Source organism: Perognathus longimembris, chromosome 23 (assembly GCF_023159225.1).
Source record: "Perognathus longimembris pacificus isolate PPM17 chromosome 23, ASM2315922v1, whole genome shotgun sequence".
NCBI classification, from domain to species: Eukaryota; Metazoa; Chordata; class Mammalia; order Rodentia; family Heteromyidae; genus Perognathus; species Perognathus longimembris.
Window position 1 is genome coordinate 30097256 of NC_063183.1, and position 18107 is coordinate 30115362.

The window sequence follows — 18107 nt, forward strand, 5'->3', positions numbered from 1 at the left end:
GCAGTCAGGAAGGGCTAGGATAATATAAGAACGGACAGTATGGGTAAGAGCAAGCCTTTGAAGTGTGTGAATTAAGTGCAGGGAGGGTAGAAGAGAAGGAAAGGAGAGCACAAAACATGTAAAGCTCCTTAGACGATGCCAGGAATGTAGCAAGTGCTAAGTAACTATTCCAGTACAAAGGAGGAAATGGTCACCATTTAAGATCCTTATACCTTAACTACTTGTAAAAAAAGAGTATTTTTGGAGCATTTTACTATTTATACAATTTATAATTTCTTCTTAGATTTTTTTCTAGCAACTTTTAAGTATCATGACTTTTGTTATACAGAAGTGGAATTTGAGGCTCAGATAGATTAAGAATTTCTGCAATGAAATCATGTCATCTGCTGGAGAATGAATGGAATAAGAGGACATCATATTGAGCAAGAAAAGCTGAACTCAGAAAGCCAGATATTCTATTTTTTACTTGAGATGACAGACTCCACCCTTTCCAAGGTCCAGCATGCCCCTCTGCTCACGCCTGTACTCTCCTCTCCACAGTCTCTCTCTACAGTACCCCCATATGGCAGCCCCTTCAAGAACCCCCATTTTTCCTGATCCTCTTTCCTCTTGGACTCTTCCTCACCTTCTGAGCTTTTCTTCTGTGTATCAGACTCATACACAAGTGAGGACGCCAGCAGAACTCACACACATGTAGAGCTAGGGGACACCAGGTTTGCCCTGCCCCCCAGAGCAGAGCCCAAGAACAATTGATCAGGGTTCTAAGCTGGCATTTCCAGCAATGCCATTTCTGGAGGTAGCTCTTAGCCCAGAACTGGGCATCACAGTTACTGAAATAACAGCTCCTTCTCTCTGGCATTCAAGACCATTTTTCAGACACTGCTGTTACAATTGTTATACTTACCACAAGTATTACAGTGCGGCCCTAAGTGCAAGACTGTATATCAAATACTTGGAATAGGAAACACAAACCCAGCCCTTGTCCATGAAGGAAAACAAGGCGCTCTCTTCTTCCTAAGTCTTGTATGAACTGGATTTAATACATTACAAACTGTTAGCCATGAATCCAGCTCCTTAAACAGCACTGGTAGTGGCTAATCTTACATTGTTTGATCTTTTTAGAACAATCTCACATTCTGAACCTAAAACGTAGACCTCACTGTCCTCATTTTGCAGCTGAAGCTATCAAGGCATAGAAAAGTCGAGGAACATGCCCAAGATCACCACCACGATGAGCAGGCAGAACTAGCAACATAATTCAAGTAATCTAGCCAAGTGTCCAATATTGCCAATCACTGCATTCTACACCTTACAGTAAAACAACAAACAGGCATTAAGACAGACTAATTTATTTCCACTTCCTTTTTCTTTTAAGTCAAGTTTGGAAAATGGAAGAAGATGTAAAAGTGAGGACTGAGAAGATCAATAGCTCAGAGAATTGGGAAAGTGGAGGAGTCAGATTAGCTAAGGGAACATGCAAGCAGCTACATCTTTTTTCAAAAATATTGAGATAGGGCTAGGAATATGGCCTAGTGGCAAGGGTGCTTGCCTCATATACATGAAGCCCTGGGTTCGATTCTCCAGCACTATATATGTAGAAAATGGCCAGAAGTGGCACTGTGGCTCAAGTGGTAGAGTGCTAGCCTTGAACACAGAAAGGCTCAGGGATAGAGCCCAGGCCCTGAATTCAAGCTCCAGGACTGGTAAAAAATAATATTAAAAATAAATTAGCTATATTAAAGTGAACAATTCAATGCCAATCAGTGCAGCCACAATGTTACACAACCATCACCTCAATATAGTTTGAAAATATTCTTATGACCCCGAAAATAAAAACCCATGTTCACAAAGCAGGCACTCTTCATTGTCATTGTCACCTCACTTACCTTCTCTTACTGTCTGGCAATCACTAATCCGTGTCCTGTCTCTCTATATGTTTATCAACTCTGGGTAGTTTACTAATGAAATCATATAATAATAAGCTTGGGGCTTTTTTCACTTAACATAATGTGTTCATATATCAGTACTTCATCTTTTTAATGGCTGAATAAAATTGGATTGTGATGTATATACCACAATTTATTTACCCACTCACCTATTAGAGATATTTTCTCATTTCAACTTTTTGACTATTGCTAGGAGTATTGCTATGAGCATAGATGCAAATATGTACGTTGACTTAAGTATCTATTTTCAGTTCTTTGAGTATAGGAATGGAATATGTGTAGTCTTATGACAATTCTGTATTTTTAAGTAACTTCTATATCCTTTGAAATCCTTCTTTAAAGCAGTATTATTAATATTGCAAGTGATATTAGATACATTTAAATATATTGAGTATCATGAATCACTTTCTCAGTCTAGTACTGATATTTGGGGCAGACAATTCTTTGTTGTGGAAGGCTGACAGGCATTGTAGCAATCCCGATCTCTATCCAGTAGATGTCAGTAGCGTCCTCCTAAGTTGTAACAACCAATGCCAGCTGGAGACAGTTTATGTCCCCTGGAAAGCAAAATTGGTCTGGACTCTTCCCACTGAAAACCTCTGTTTTAGTGGATTCACTGTAAACCGGAAGTAAATATGAATGCACCAAATCAGAATGCTCAACAATGTAAGTACCTTTAAGAAATGGATATTACTTAGAAGTTTGCATACAAAATATATAGAAATGTATTCACTCATTTACTTATTTATTTTTGTACCTGTCCTGGGGCTTGAACTCAAGAGTCTGAGCACTGTCCCTAAGCTTTTGTGCTCAAAGCTAGGGCTCTACCACTTGAACCATAGCTCCACTTGTGGCTCTTTTGGTAGTTAATTGGAGATGAGAGTTTCATGAATTTTCCTGCCTGGGCTGGCTGTGAACTTGTGATCCTCAGATCTCAGCTTCCTAAATAACTGGGATTATAGATGTGAGCCACCGGCACCTGACTTAGAAGTATTTTGTTTGTTTGTTTATTGTGTAACCATGTTAAAGAGACTGCAGGTTTATATATATGTGACATCCAGGACAAACTTATTAAATTATCATGTCTTTCATATGTGCCTTTAGTTACATATAAAATACGGGTTCCCTCACCCCCATCACAGGACACATCGCATGCTAAATCACTTTTATAGAACACTATAATACATCATTTTAAAAGTGTAACCAGAAACAAAAATTTCAAGACTCTTTTAATATGTTAATTCTTATCTGTTCAAATAATAGCTCTGGAGGACTCAGGAGGATTTCCTATTTGCTTCAGCCAACCAATGGAAAACTGAAGGCTCATTTTCACTATTGGAATATGGTGACTCAAAAATCAATCTTTTACATTTGCTTTTATAAATCTTAAAGAGTTCTAACAGAACGGGAATCCCGTGTATACAAATGTCTTTGCCATCAAAGAACTGTTAAGATCGGTATTACTATGAAAATGGACCAACTAGTCTTAGGCACAGACAGCATTGGTGTAGAGGTCACAGCAGTTAGTAAGGGCCATGGCACTGAATTCCTTGTCTTCCCAGGGGCCCGAGAAAGAGGGTAGGTTGGTGCCATTCAGAGAAGTACTTAAATGAAAAGCCAGAGAGATACACAATGGGTTAGATGAAAAACAAGGCAAGAAAACAATCATTAAATTTCACCAAGTAGATGAAAATAAAAACAAAACAAATGGATCCATCAAGAAAGTGCTTTAAATGTATTTTCGTATTCATAACTAAGCTAATACTACAGTGTCAAGGAACTCTATATGATGTATCTGTGTCCAATTTCTAACCACAGTCAATTTAGATACTCTCTTTCCAGGTGATTGAGGTAAAATTTGCATTATAATGATAGGAAATTAATTTTTTTCTAAAAATAATAATAAGGTATGAACCCAAGGCCATTTTCCTCTTGAGAAAGGAAGTCTACTTAATTAGATAAATGAATAATACAAAAACATTGTTCCTTTTGGATAATAGCTGCTCAACATGTGGCTTTAGGAAATCCACTGATAAACCATATGACAAGAACATAGGGGGGCTGGGGATATGGCCTAGTGGCAAGAGTGCTTGCCTCGTATACATGAGGCCCTGGGTTCGATTCCCCAGCACCACATATACAGAAAATGGCCAGAAGTGGCGCTGTGGCTCAAGTGGCAGAGTGCTAGCCTTGAGCAAGAAGAAGCCAGGGACAGTGCTCAGGCCCTGAGTCCAAGGCCCAGGACTAGCCAAAAAAAAAAAACAAAAAAAAAAAACAAATAAAGGTGAGCATATTTAAAAAAAAAAAAAAAAAAGAACATAGGAACTGCAATGATCTATCCAGCTCACAATTCACCTTTAATAGTACATGAGAAAGATAACTTTTTGGAGAACATTGGTTGCCTTCTCTGATGACAGCTTCCAAACAGATAGATAATACTCACTCACTTGGCCTAACAGTCTGCTAACCAACTAGCTCCAAAATATCTACTAAACAGTGAACAGATCGTGTACTTATTTATAACTTCCAGAGCTAGCTTTGGCTCTGATTTTTCTCTGGAACTGCAGACTCCAGCTGACTTGTAAATACCTTTACACAGTAGTTACAAAGGTACTTCCAACATGTCTGAAGCCGAGTGGGGCAGTAAAGAATCTATCTTCTTTCTTCCCATTCCTGGAGTTAGTCCTCTTTCTCTCAGTGAAAGAATGGCACTCCTTGGGCCTACTTACCCAAGCCAGAAAAAAGACAACCCCTTTTCCTCCTCATCCCATCCCTTCTTCCTACCTAGGACCAACCCCATTGATTCTCCTTGGACTGGTACACCTTTTTCTTCACAACTACCTAGTTCCAGTTCCTCACCATCTCAACTACAGCAGTATAGTTTTTGGTCTCCCCTGCTATTCAAATGGCTAACAACAACAACAACAAAAATCTTTTGAAAAAGAATAGTTGATCATGCTAATATTAAAAAAAAAATTCAAGGTCAAAATAAAAATTCCTTAGCATTTCATGAAATTCTTTTTTTTTTTGGTTGGTTGTGGGGCTTGAACTCTGACCTCTGGGCCTGGGCACTGTCCTTGAGCTCTTCAGCTCTTGAGCCACAGAGCCACTTCTGGTTTTCTGGTGGTTAATTGGTAATAAGAGTCTCATAGACCTTCCTGCCCAGGCTGGCTTTGAACCACGATCCTCAGATCTCAGCCTGCTGAGTAGCTAGGATTTCAGGCGTGAACCACTGGTGTTGGCTTCATACAAACTCTTTTATATTTCAGCCTTATTGTCCTCACTTGCCTATGTGTACAAGTACACACACCTTTTACATTGGCAGTAACAAACATTCTATTTCCTTATATCCATCCATTTATGTGTCATTAGTTTTAGTGATAGAGTCTCTTCATGTTCTAGAATTAGTTGAACAAGTTTGTTCTTAAACTATCTAATCATGATTTTATAAACTCAATTTTGTCTTTTTGTGTGTGTGTATCTGTCCCTGGGGCTTGAACACAGGGCCTACACTCTGTCCCTAAGCTTCTTTTATGCAAGGCTAGCACTCTACCACTGGAGCCACAGCTCTATTTCTGGCTTTTTTTTTTGGTAATTTAGCAGAGATAAGTCTCACAGACTTTCCTGCCTAGACTAGCTTCAGACCTCAGTCTTCAGATTTAGGCCTCCTGAGTAGGTAGGATAACAGGTGTGAACCATCAGTGCCTGGCTCAATTTTATCTTCTCATCTTCTGTCTGACAAAGCCTATAAATCATTAGCCACTTAGGGCCACCAGTGAAGCTTCATCTCCAATCTGTCTTTCAGTTACAACAATAAATATAGTAGTTTCTTATCAGAGAAACAACATGTTGTCTCTCTACTCCTCAGGACCCTACCAATAAGATAGAAACTTGTTTGGCCAGAGAAAAATAACACAGATCTAGAACATGACAACTACCCAACTCTTCTCTCATGCACTCTACCCAGCCTCCAGAGGACTATCTATCCTCAAGACCTTATTTCTCATACCTCCAGAAGATTGTTTCATGGAGGAGAGCATGTAAGAGAAGGAAGCAGGGTCTCAGTGATCACTTACCTCTGAAAGAGCTCTTTACAACACACATAGGTTTCATACGTTCTGTTGACGAAACTTGTGTTCAGGAAGGAGACACAGTCAGTTTCAGCTCCCCTCGGGACATAGAGGATTCCTGGAAAATGAAGGTATATAGTAAGGGGAAGATCTGACCTGTTTCTCAAAGTTGTTTCTTGTTTGGTTCTGAATTGAAAACACTGTAGATGAGGAGCCTTTCCTATGCAATTGTGGAATGGAGACTTAAATCAATGTTCTGAGAGATATCCTGTCATGACCTATGTAAGTGATTTCAGCTAAGAGATCATGCTGGGGTACCCACCTGCCATACAGGCACTGATAAGTGATACACAGGCTCCTGTGAAGAGGGCCCTGACCACAACCTTAGAAAAGTCACTCTTCCGCTGGGGTGCAATGGATGCTGCAGACAACAAAAGACGGTTAATTTGATCTCTTCCCCACCTAGCAATTCCATGAGTCCCCATTTAGAATAACATGGAGGAAGAAAACACAGCAGATAAATATGGTTATGGTGTTACTACCAAACCATCTGAGGGTGCTAGTGCTGCCCTGAGAAGAACGTACATTTACTGAGGGATCACTAACTCTAGCTTTCGCTGAGTCAGGGATTACACATTTGATCTTCTCTTCAATGGTTCTGCAAACATATCCAAGATGTATCTGGAACAAGCAAGGCTCTGAGTTACGCCAGGCAGGTACAAATGCCTAGTGTGCTCTAGTTGAGACCAGTAGTGGATCAGAATTACAGGGACCATTGCGAGCTAGCGGAATTAGGAGAGCAGCATTTACTTAAGCCTTAGACACACATGCATATCCCAATACTAGATCCAACTTCACAATCAAATATTAATCAGACGTCAGAATTAAGAGCAATACAGATAGATGTTTAGTAGAAGGGAAAAGATAAACTATAATGATCAAATTGTTCAATCAGCTACAAATAAATAAATGTAATGGTTCTATTCCAAAATACGATTGCCATAAAATTGTGATTTTTTTCCCCATTGAATTGTAGTTCTCCTTCTACTCCATTTATTCTATGATTCATTTCTAACTTGAACCTTCGAAACCATGGGGATCTGCTAGTCATCCACCTGCCCTTGCCTTCTACCTTGTTCAGGCTATTCCTCCAACCATCAGCCACATTCAGCAATGGCTCCATTAACCTAGTCTACTTCAAAGACTAATTCCTCCCACGGTTGATGAGTCTCAGCTTTTAATCCAACACTTTACGCTGTGCACTCTTATTGTCTATTCTATTGCTTTCATTTATATTTTTTATTCCTGCATAAATCTCGATTCTATGAAGACAGATGGTGAGAAGCCTAGAAAGTACCTTGGCTACTAATTTTTATTTAAATATGTCCTGTAGCATATATATATATATATGGAAAAATAGATACAGTATCATTATAGTTTCCCCCTCAGGTAAAATAAAAATAATCTTAGGCATTTGATACAAAAATACAACTAAAGTTGACACTGTAAAGGACTTTATGCATAATCACATAGCATGATTTCTTTAACTCCAAGTTAACTGCAGCCTAGAGGTCCCATTTCACATCAGTTTCTCTAGCTAATCTCAACTTGTATTAAACACCAAGAACTGCTCACTACAAAAACTGGGATCTGGCTGGCTTATTGGAGAGCTGGGGAAAATTAACAACTCACTCAAGCCTCCCAGTGTGATTCCTATGGAACTAAGATTGGCAAATCCACAGAGTGCAAATGTTGTAATGATTTCAGCTCTCACCTAGGGAAAACAAAAAATGGTAAGCAGATAAATTCAGTCCCATGTGTGCAGTCTTATAATGATGATGGAAGTTCTAGAATGCCTAATCTTTTCTATACTATTATAAGGAACAAAGAAAGAATGGTTAGAAAGTAATTGCTCGCTGAGTTACAATGGGGATAAAAATAATCTAACCACCATAATAAAGCCTGTGCATAAGGAGAAGACATAGAAACAGGATGAAAGAACAGGATGATCTAGAAAGACAAAGGAAGAGGAAAAGGAAATAAATGTATAGCCATGTAATCATAAAAATGAAGAAGGGGGCTTAGATATCAAAAAATATGTGTTCTCTGGACTGTCTTAACTGTAAAGACCCAACAATTTTATTACAAAGGTAGGTGACCACAGGGGAGAAAGAACACACAGACGCTGGAGTACGTAGCTCAGGTACCGAGAACAAGGATGCTAAGCAACCATGCTTATTTTGTGGTTAGGCCTGCAATCCTGGAAAGCACCTGTGGATCTGCCACCAACTTTTGTATCGCCCTCTCTGTCTGCCCTCAATATCCATTGCCAAGACCTCATGCTTGTTATGCTTTTCTGGATTATCACTTACAGAAATCCACTGTTTCTCGCCCTCGATCCATTCTTCTACTCCAGATAGACGTCTGTTCTTATATTGAGATAGTTGCTGGTAGGCCACAAATTCATTTATGAAGAATTTGATTCCCACTATTTCAGCCACCACTGGACAGTCTGCCCATTCTACACCCATCATAAAAACCATGGGCCTTAGGACATAGGAACAGATGACCTAAGTAAAAAAAAAAAAAAAGGGACACCAAGAAAAAAGAACAAGTAACAAAATTCAGGTGCCTATTGCCTTTTCTGGAACTTTAACCCAATCTTTTCCTCTTCTCCTTCTTCTCTTATTAATGCTTTCCCTTAGCTTACTGTGAATCCAGAGGACATACTCAGTTCAAAGATTACTTAACCACAAGGGGGAAGAAAATCAATAAATGTAATTCTATACCTGGAAGGTGAGCCCATGTATATTCACCAGCTCTCCCAGCCAGGAGAGAGTAGCATTGATGAAGGCCAAAACAGCCAAAAAGGCAATCAAATTTCCTGCTACATTAGCAACAAGAGCTATGGCATCTGTGGCTCCATTACTGGCAGCTTCCAAGATATTCTTCTCCTTCCTGTGGTTATGAGGCATGAGGAAAGAATATGTTACCTACAGCAGTCTGAGACCCTCAAAGAAGAGAAATAGTATTTCTTTGTAGTGCAGGAGGTAGACCCAAGACCAGTGTGAGAAGTGGAAGAGTACCTCAGTGAGTGTATTAGTAGAGATTAGAAGCAGTATTAGTTATAATGACCATCTAATTGCACTGATACCAAGGACAGAGGGGATAGGAATACAGAAGCTAGAGGCAGGTGGGAAGGTTAAACCAAAGAAGAAAATGAAGAGGGGTGTCTGGAGGCAGATAGGCAAGAGGGAATATGGAATCTCATTCTTTCTTTGGGGAAGCCTTGACATCTGCGTTCTCTACAGGGCTCTTCCCAACTGTGCATCCGCCTCACCATCTCCCAAGTGACATGGCTCTACAGACTCACCCACGAAGCAGTTTCACTCCCTCTTTACTCTTGAACTTGGACTCTTCTACTTCTGGATAGACTAACTTAGACAAGGCGAGAGCACAAGGGGCAGCCATCACAGAGGCAGAAATCAAGGATGATGCATCGATCTGTAAGACCAGACTGAGGATCAGCATCACTGCAGAACCCAGCTTGGGCTCCTCCGGGAATGATCACGCGGCTGTGCCTACCCCGAAGGATATGAAGGCTCCCAACACAGTGCCTGCAATGGTGGCAAAGCCTCCAGTCATCACTGCATGGATTTCAGAAAGAGTCATGTCTGCAAGGTAGGGACGGATGAGTAGAGGCGCATCTGTCTGTAAACAAGGAGAGAACAGGCAGGTCTCAAGAGGGTAGGAGTCCTCATGCCACAGCCCCTGCCCAGTCCAGAGACCGAAATCAACCTATGTCCTTGGGATAAAAAGACCTCAAAAATAACTCCTTGCCAATTTGACAAGCTATTATCCCGAAGGTTGAACTAATCAGCCAAACAGCATATCTTTGCGCAGCTACTCTATGCAAGACAACTATTCTGTACAGACGCGTGTACCAAGCAAGTATCATGGGAAAGAATCTTCACGTTAGTCCTGAGCAAGACAAGCTATTCCCTCATTGGACACTATGGAAAAGAAAGGTTACAGGCAGTCATAGGAAGAAAAGGGAGTAATATTTGGACTAGGTCATTACCCTATTATTTCCATGTTAGAAGTTGATTCAAGGCCAGGTTAGAGGATTACCAATTCAAGGCCAAACTAAGCTATATATATATATATATATATATATATATATATATATATATATATATATATATATATATTGAGTTGGAGGACCTCCTGAAGCTATATAACAAGGTCTCAAAAAAATAGGTACTGGAGGCTCAGGCCTATAATCCTAGCTAATGAGGACGTTGAAATCCTAGGACCGTGATTAAAAGCTGATCCATGCAGATAAATCCAAGAGATTCTTTATCTCCAGTTAACCAGGAAAAAGCTGGAAGTGAATGTATGGTTCAAGTGCCTATCAGCCTTGAGCAAAAGAGCCTCAGTTCTGGCAGAGAGCAATAGCAATAGCGAGAAAGAAAGAGAGCAGAGTGAAAGACAGAGACAGAAAGAGAGAGAAAAAAACGAGGAAGAAAAATATCAGTGTCTAAAACTGTTCATTCATATTAAGTGTGCCCAGGTAAGCATTATTAGGCATTGAATATAGAAGCTAGAACTGAGTACTCCTGGAGCTAGTAAAATTTGTTTCATAGGTACTGTCTTCCCAAGAAGGCCTCAGAGTACTTACCATCCCTACAAAGATGTTCCCTGCTACAGCCAGGGTCTCTGTGGCAGTGGTTCCCATGGTGACTTGCAAAACCCAGGTAATCTAAAAGAATTCAGAGTACTAATCCATCAATATTATCAGGAGTCTTGGAAGATGTCCAACAAAACCCCTTATCCTCCTGACATGGAAACTGACAAGAAAACTCAGGGCTACAAAAATAGTGAGGCACAGGGTCACAAAAGAAGTTATAAACAGAACCTTGACTAGAACTCAAGCTTCTTGGATTCAAAAGCAAGTATTTTCAAGCTGTATGAAAACGTGGTCCAACCTAGCTTTTTCTCCCTGTTCTGCCCATTGGCCTACTTAGGACCTGAGTGACCACTAAATATCAGAATACTTAGGAATGTTTGCCATTTCACAATGGTTCTAACGAACAACACATTCTACCTCCTACGTACGAGCATATTTCCAAAGGGAAGGTCATTTTTATGCCCTTAACAGATCCGGAGATGAAGGCCCATCTCCTAACTGCTATAGGAAAATGACTCACCTTCTGAATTACCCACTGCACGAGGCCCAGATAATACAGAATGGACATCACACATCCAAAGAAAAGGATGATTGGTAAGGACTGCAATGAGAATAGTGGGCATATAGTGAGAGATTATATTATGTACACTGTTTCAGCCTTCTAAATTTAGCTGTCAGTATTCTAGTGTCTAGTGTAGTTTAGGAATTCCATGTATTTTAGGAATAAATTCTAAATATGTTGCAAATCTATTATTCCATCAGTACTGACAACAAGAAGTTTCTAAGCTTTTTTCCCTATCACTCTTTCACCTAGTTTCAGGATAGTAATTATCAAGTGCTAGGGATGGATGTTGTTTTCTTTCCTGATGGAGTTAAACTCTTACTCTTACAGTCATAATAGTCTACAGCTGGCTAATCTCTTTTCTTTTGCCAGACTTGGGCTTTGAACTAAGGGCCCGGGCGCTGTCCCTAAACTCCTTTGGCTTAAGGCTAGCACTCTTACCATTCGAGCTACAGATTTTTCTGTGATTAATTGAAGATAAGTCTCATAGACTTTCCTGCCCAGGCTGGCTTTGAACTGTGATCCTCATATCTCAGCCTCCTGAGCAGCGAGGATTACAGGTGTGAGCCACTAGCACCCAGCTGGCTGATCTCTTAGATACACATTTCTTCCTTTTGTTTTACTCCCCAACCCCTCCACTGCTCATCCTTCTTGCCCATAAAACAGATTTAACCTGAAAAGCAAAGACATTTTGGATCAGCTCCTCCCCGAAGACAAAACTGGAACCAGCCACAGTGTAGTTCAGGAAAATCTGAAGGAGGGAAGGAGAGAATACAGAGAACAAGAGTGAAGCCAGACAGGACACACAAGAGAAGATGGGATCTGCATCTTCTGTGGTTAGGACTTACTGCTGGTACTAAAGCTGATCTCCCTTTCACCATCTGTGGGCAAGCTATGTCCCCACAAGTGACTCATTGAATAAGAGACTCAGCAGATCAGTTCTCTCATTTCATATATTTTGCTGTGTCCCATTACTCCCCTTTCACAACCAGCTCTTACACCAACACCATTAACATGATGCAGCCTAATCTTATACTTCCTTCACGTCTCCCAAAGCTTTTATTCAGTTTCCCATACCTGGATCTGTTCCCCCAGCCACTGAAATGCACTAAATCCAGGATCTGTTCTGATGACCACGATCCCAAAGACAAACTGAAGACCCAAGCCCCAAAACACCGTTCTCCAGGACACCTACAATCAATAAGAAAATTAACCCAACGTGAGTTCTAAACCCTACTTGACAACGCATGTGTTTGAAATTTTTAAATGGATACATATGCTCTGGGTGAAACCAACCTAGGATGCTAATAGTAAATCTAGCGTAGAACGGTGTGGGGAACAGAGAGAATGCTAAAGAAAAACGTAATAGGAATTTTAAAATCACAAAATATGTCCATGCCCAGATTATATGTTGAAATGTGATCTTGCTATTTCTTGCCTGAGCTTGCTACCTGCAATCCTCCAAATCTCTATCTCCTGAGTAACTGGGCTTATAGGCAGGCTTCACAATAATAACCAGTTCTGTGTTTTGTAATGAATATTGACACACATTTTTTTTCTTTTTTTCACCAGTCCTGGAGCTTGGACTCAGGGCCTGAGCACTGTCCCTGGCTTCTTTTTGCTCAAGGCTAGCTAGCTCTCTACCACTTGAGCCACAGAGCCACTTCTGGTTTGTTTTGGTTTTTTTCCTCCTATATATGTGGTACTAAGGAATTGAACCCAGGACTTCATATATGTAAGTCAAACACTCTACCACTAAGCCATATTCCCAGCTCCCCCCCGCCCATTTTAAAATTATGTAATGTTCTACACAAAAATTAGTACCTGGTTACATGATGTTATGACCAACTTGAATACCCAAAACTCACTGCACTGTGGTGTTTGGAGCAGGCAAACAGGATGAGGATGAACATACAAATTCCTGCAAAGGAGATCAGCTGTTCCGGCCTTTGAGCTGTGTCGAGAGCCAACCACAGGATGAGGCCCACAACCGAGAGTCCTGAGAACCCCCTGAAGAAGGAAGACCAAGTCTGTGTTGTCCATGCAGTAAATGAAAAACAATAAATTTACCTCTGAAAAACAGAAATTCATCCCAAGGATAAGTGAAATACCTCAACAGTTTATTGCTGATTGTAGAGATATTTTAAGAATCGTTTATCTATCTAGTAGTTCTCTAGCTTCTACCTCTTTTTTCCCAACTTATTCTTCATATCAAGTCACAAACTTCCTTTTATTCCAGCTCAATGAGGTATGATATAAAGACGCAATCTTGAATAACCAAAATACTACATCCTAAAAGGAGGACAAGTATGCACTATGGACCTTTACTCAATAGTTTTACCACTCTAAGGATAAGATTAAAGGCCTAGCCATGAATCAGGTACTTATGGGCTTATGGTCCTTTCATATGTGTTTTCATAACAAACACATTGGACTAATGACAGACTAGTATTTTCATGAATGAATGTTAGAGCCCTTCACGTCCAAGAAAAAAAGAATGAGAAGGGAGATCATAGATGAAACCAAAACAAAAAGAACACATTGTTCATTGAGACACTTCTTGAGCAAAACATGAAATGCATTATAGGTCAGAACTGAAATTTGGAGCTCTTCTCACTGGAAGCCCATCTCACTCAGTAAAATCTGGCTTTCATAATCCATTTTGCTTAATGAATAAAGTCATTTAGCTCTATTTTTCCCAAGTGCCAAACAATTATTATCCAAAATATAAGTGGAAACCTGATGTTGCATCTCCAAATTATCATTGTTGTAAACATCAGCCAAATCTATTTTCTGTGCATCCACTGGGGAAAGGGCAGAAGTAAGAACTTTGTAAATAAAGTCTGAAAGTTATTCTCTTAATCCTGACCTATGACCAAAGGACATGTACATGCCATAGATAGATGAACTGTGGCTACTATAAATCCAGTAGAGTATATATTAAACAGAAAGTTTGCTTCTAAACTCAAAGGAAATGTAAAAGACATCCAAGGGTGCAGGAAGTATGGACGACTAGAGGGAAGAAGGCATAAAATGTAACAGGGATTAAAGAAGACACATATGATCACCAAATCAACTTGTTAAGTTAATGTATAGCTGCTACTGTCTTTGTTCTGATTCCTTCATTGAAGAAATGCACGGATTTTTCTCATTTCTGACATGAGCTCTAATGCTAAAGACATTGAAACTGTTCTCTGAAGCCAAGTCCCTCTTTCTCCATGACAATGTTAACTCATGAATACAAAAAAGTGGACTTAAATCTGGTGCTTAAAGGTCTGTTGCTATTTGTGCTCCACACCAAATTTTGCAGAGTATAGGTGAAAGACTGAGCCAATCACTCAGGAGCGGTCAATGGAGGGCAAAATACAAAGAAACAGACTGGAATCTGGGATACGCTGGGGGCATCAGGGATGTTGAGAATTCTTACTGTTATGGATCTAAAATATCCCCTCCAAACTTTGTGTTTTAAAGGCTTGATCCACAATGCAACACTATTTAAAGGTGGGACTTCTGGAGAATAATTTTGATCATGAGGGTTCTGATATCATCAGTGGATTAATCCAGGGATGGGTTTATAATTCAAAGGACTGCATCAAAAGAAGGCACTAATAAAGGTAATGAGCCTATATTCTCTGGTAAAAAACTGTAGGAGGGGGCTGGGAATATGGCCTAGTGGTAAAGTGCTCGTCTCATGTACATGAAGCCCTGGGTTCGATTCCCCAGCACCACATATACAGAAAAAGCCGGAAGTAGCGCTGTGTCTCAAGTGGCAGAGTGCTAGCCTTGAGCAAAAAGAAGCCAGGAACAGTGCTCAGGCCCTGAGTTCAAGCCCCAGGACTGGCAAAAAAAAAAAACTGTAGGAGAAGGGAAATAGAAGTGGCTACGAGAGGTATATACCTTGAAGAGGATAGATAGCTTGTCTCATGGCTATTGCTCTCGTGTTATCTTTGCTTCCTGGATGCCGAGAATGAGCAGCTGTGCTCAGTCACATGCTCCCCACCATGATACACTGCCTTCCAAAACCCCACAGTGATGAGACCTAACAAGGGACAGATAACTCTAAAACAGTCAGAGAAACCCAAAACTAACATACTTACCATTTCATCCAGTGTCTCAGGCGAGGGTTTCTAAAGGGCTCCAGATAGCTTATTAATTTTTTGCCAAAGAACTTTTTTAGATAGTGAGAAACCAGGACAAATATTACTAAGCATGTGATGACAAACAACGCCAGTGCCCTCTGGAAATCCAGGATGCAAGCTGCCAGGAAGTAAGCAGCATAAGCTAAGGAAAGAAGGTGAAAAGTAAGGATAAGACAGAGCTTCCACAGGGGAAATGAACCCTGAGCACCTAGGACTTACAGCAAGAAAAACCTCCCACAGATCTTGCCACCCAGTCTGTTGTCAAACTGGGCTGCACTTCCCAAGGCCAGGCAGATGTCTAACTGCAATCTTCTTGGGATTCCCAAGGGCAATCTTATTTACTTAGTTGAACCACATATTTTCACTTTCCCCTGGAGGAATCTCACTCCTTTCCATTTAATCTGATATCTTCTCCTTGCCCATAACATATATTTGATCAGCAACCATCTTAGTGACTTCAAAACCCAGTCAGGGATGGGAATGTGGCATAGTGGTAGAGTGCTTGCCTAGCATGCATGAAGCCCTGGGTTCGGTTCCTCAGCACCACATACACAGAAAAAGCCAGAAGTAGCGCTGTGGCTCAAGGGTAGAGTGCTAGCCTTGAGCAAAAAGAAGCCAGGGACAGTGCCCAGGCCCTGAGTACAAGCCTGAGGACTGGCAAAAACAAACAAAAAAACCCAGTCATCTATTCTTGAAGCTTTATTATCCCAGTCATATTAAAAAGTTAACCTTTCCTCTATTACAAAACCAGGTAAACAAGACTACCACTAAGAAGTAAAGCCATATATAGCCCATTGCCCACCAATTTAACCCAATACTTTTATCTCATTATGTCAGCTGCCTCTAATGTTAATATCAAAGCCCCACAAGTCACTCACGGAAGACTTTAAACAGAGTTTAGCTGTCTTTTTAAAATACTCTCTGGCATTGTAAACTTGCTTGTAAACTAGCTTCGTTTTTTATAAACAAGAAATTGTGCCCTGAATCAAATCAAGGCACTGAAAAAGATGAGCCTCAATTCTCGGAAATATTTTAAGTCTTTTAAATCATACAGATTTTACTAGTTATCATAGATGCAACTCAATAAATTATTATCTGACTACAAATAGTTAAAATCAGACTTAAGTACAGACTTCAAATAGCCTTTAGTTCAGTTTGTGAATAAAATTACTTTCCATTTAGTAATCAACTTGACACAAAGTAACATTCCTAAAATAAGCCTGCTTCTCACTTCCACTTCTTCTCATTATCTTACCAACACACAACAGGCCCAACATGATCTTCTTGAACAAGCTGGCATGTCTTTCCCATAAACTTCTTGCCTTAACAAAAGGCTGTAGATTTCTCCTGATAAAACCCAAAATTAAAATATAAGAATTAGGACTGGGGGCTGGGAATATGGCCTAGTGGCAAGAGTGCTCGCCTTGTATACATGAAGCCCTTTGATTCCTCAGCACCACATATATAGAAAACGGCCAGAAGGGGCACTGTGGCTCTAGAGGTAGAGTGCTAGCCTTGAGCAGAAAGAAGCCAGGGACAGTGCTCAGGCCCTGAGTCCAAGGCCCAGGACTGGCAAAAAAAAAAAAAAAGAAAAAAGAAAAAAGAATTAGGACTGGTAGAGTGGTAGAGTGCTTGCCTAGCATGCATGAAGCCCTGGATTCGATTCCTCAATACCACAATATACAGAAAAAGCCCAAAGTAGATGCTGTGGCTCAAGAGGTAGAGTGCTAGCCTTGAGCAAAAAGAAGCCAAGGACAGTGCTCAGACCCGGAGTCCCAAGCCCCAGGAATGGAAAAAAAATTCCATCGATATGGATAATTTAAATTTGAAGCCTCCATATTCTCATTTAAAGCATTAAAATGAGTATATATCTGTAATTAAAATTAAATAACTTAAGAAAGTACTAAATAAACGTCAGCTATTATTATCACTATTCTTGCTGTAATTTTTTCTGTCAGCCCTACCAACAATGAGGAAACTTTTTACAGCACAGGTTTATATAAAAACTTAAAAGTGTAGGTTTGTGCAGGTGCATATGGGGTGCTTGTAGACTCGTGCCAAGGATTAGACAAGCTATCTGAGACTGGGGTGGGTTTGATCTCTTCTTTCCCAGCCCACCACAGGCCCTTGAGTCCTAACTAAAGTGGATTCGAGAGCATTTGTACCTCAGATGATGGGGAGGCCCTAGGTCATCCTGAAGGCTGTGTCCCTCTACTTCAGTCCTTTTGGTTTCCTCAGGACTTGCTCCTTCTTCCTGTAAGCACAGGTAGAATGGAATCCGTCATAGAGCACTGCTAGAGGTGATGGAGATAGAAAACAGCCAAAGACCTCACAGAAGCAATGGGGCAACCCACTACACCATGCAGAAACCAAATTGGTGCATTACCGTAAGCTTTAGCCCTGCATTCTCTAAGCTGGGCTCCAGGGTGAATGTGTCAGTGGACTCGCTGACTCCACTTGCTTTCTTCATCTCGTTTTCCTCAGATGAAAAACAAGTTCAGGCCAAGGGTGGTAAGATTTTCCACTCAGTATTGTGGGCTAAGGATAATTTTTAGGACCAAGCACTAGCCAGAAAGACAAACCTAAATTTCTTTAGAAAATTTGTTGAATTTATTAGAAAAGAGAACTGGAAAGATTGGAGACTGATTTTAGCATAATGAAGGGTACAATTCGATTCTTATTATCAATAGCTGTCCCTAA

The 18107-nt window shown here is 40.4% G+C and overlaps 1 protein-coding gene across 1 annotated transcript; it reads right to left on the bottom strand.

Moving 5' to 3' along the window:
- Positions 1-3287: 3287 nt before the first annotated feature.
- On the bottom strand, positions 3288-17884 carry Slc28a2 (solute carrier family 28 member 2). The gene is made up of 17 exons (XM_048332121.1): positions 17794-17884; positions 17573-17661; positions 16663-16754; positions 15366-15549; positions 13137-13278; positions 12346-12459; positions 11942-12019; positions 11227-11307; positions 10698-10778; positions 9602-9727; positions 9390-9520; positions 8806-8974; positions 8389-8586; positions 7709-7790; positions 6339-6437; positions 6023-6134; positions 3288-3550 (listed from the first exon to the last, which is right to left on the bottom strand). Exons 1-17 carry the CDS (start codon positions 17875-17877, stop codon positions 3433-3435), a joined length of 1980 nt encoding a protein of 659 aa, XP_048188078.1. The 5' UTR covers positions 17878-17884; the 3' UTR covers positions 3288-3432.
- Between the last annotated feature and the right edge of the window lie 223 nt (positions 17885-18107).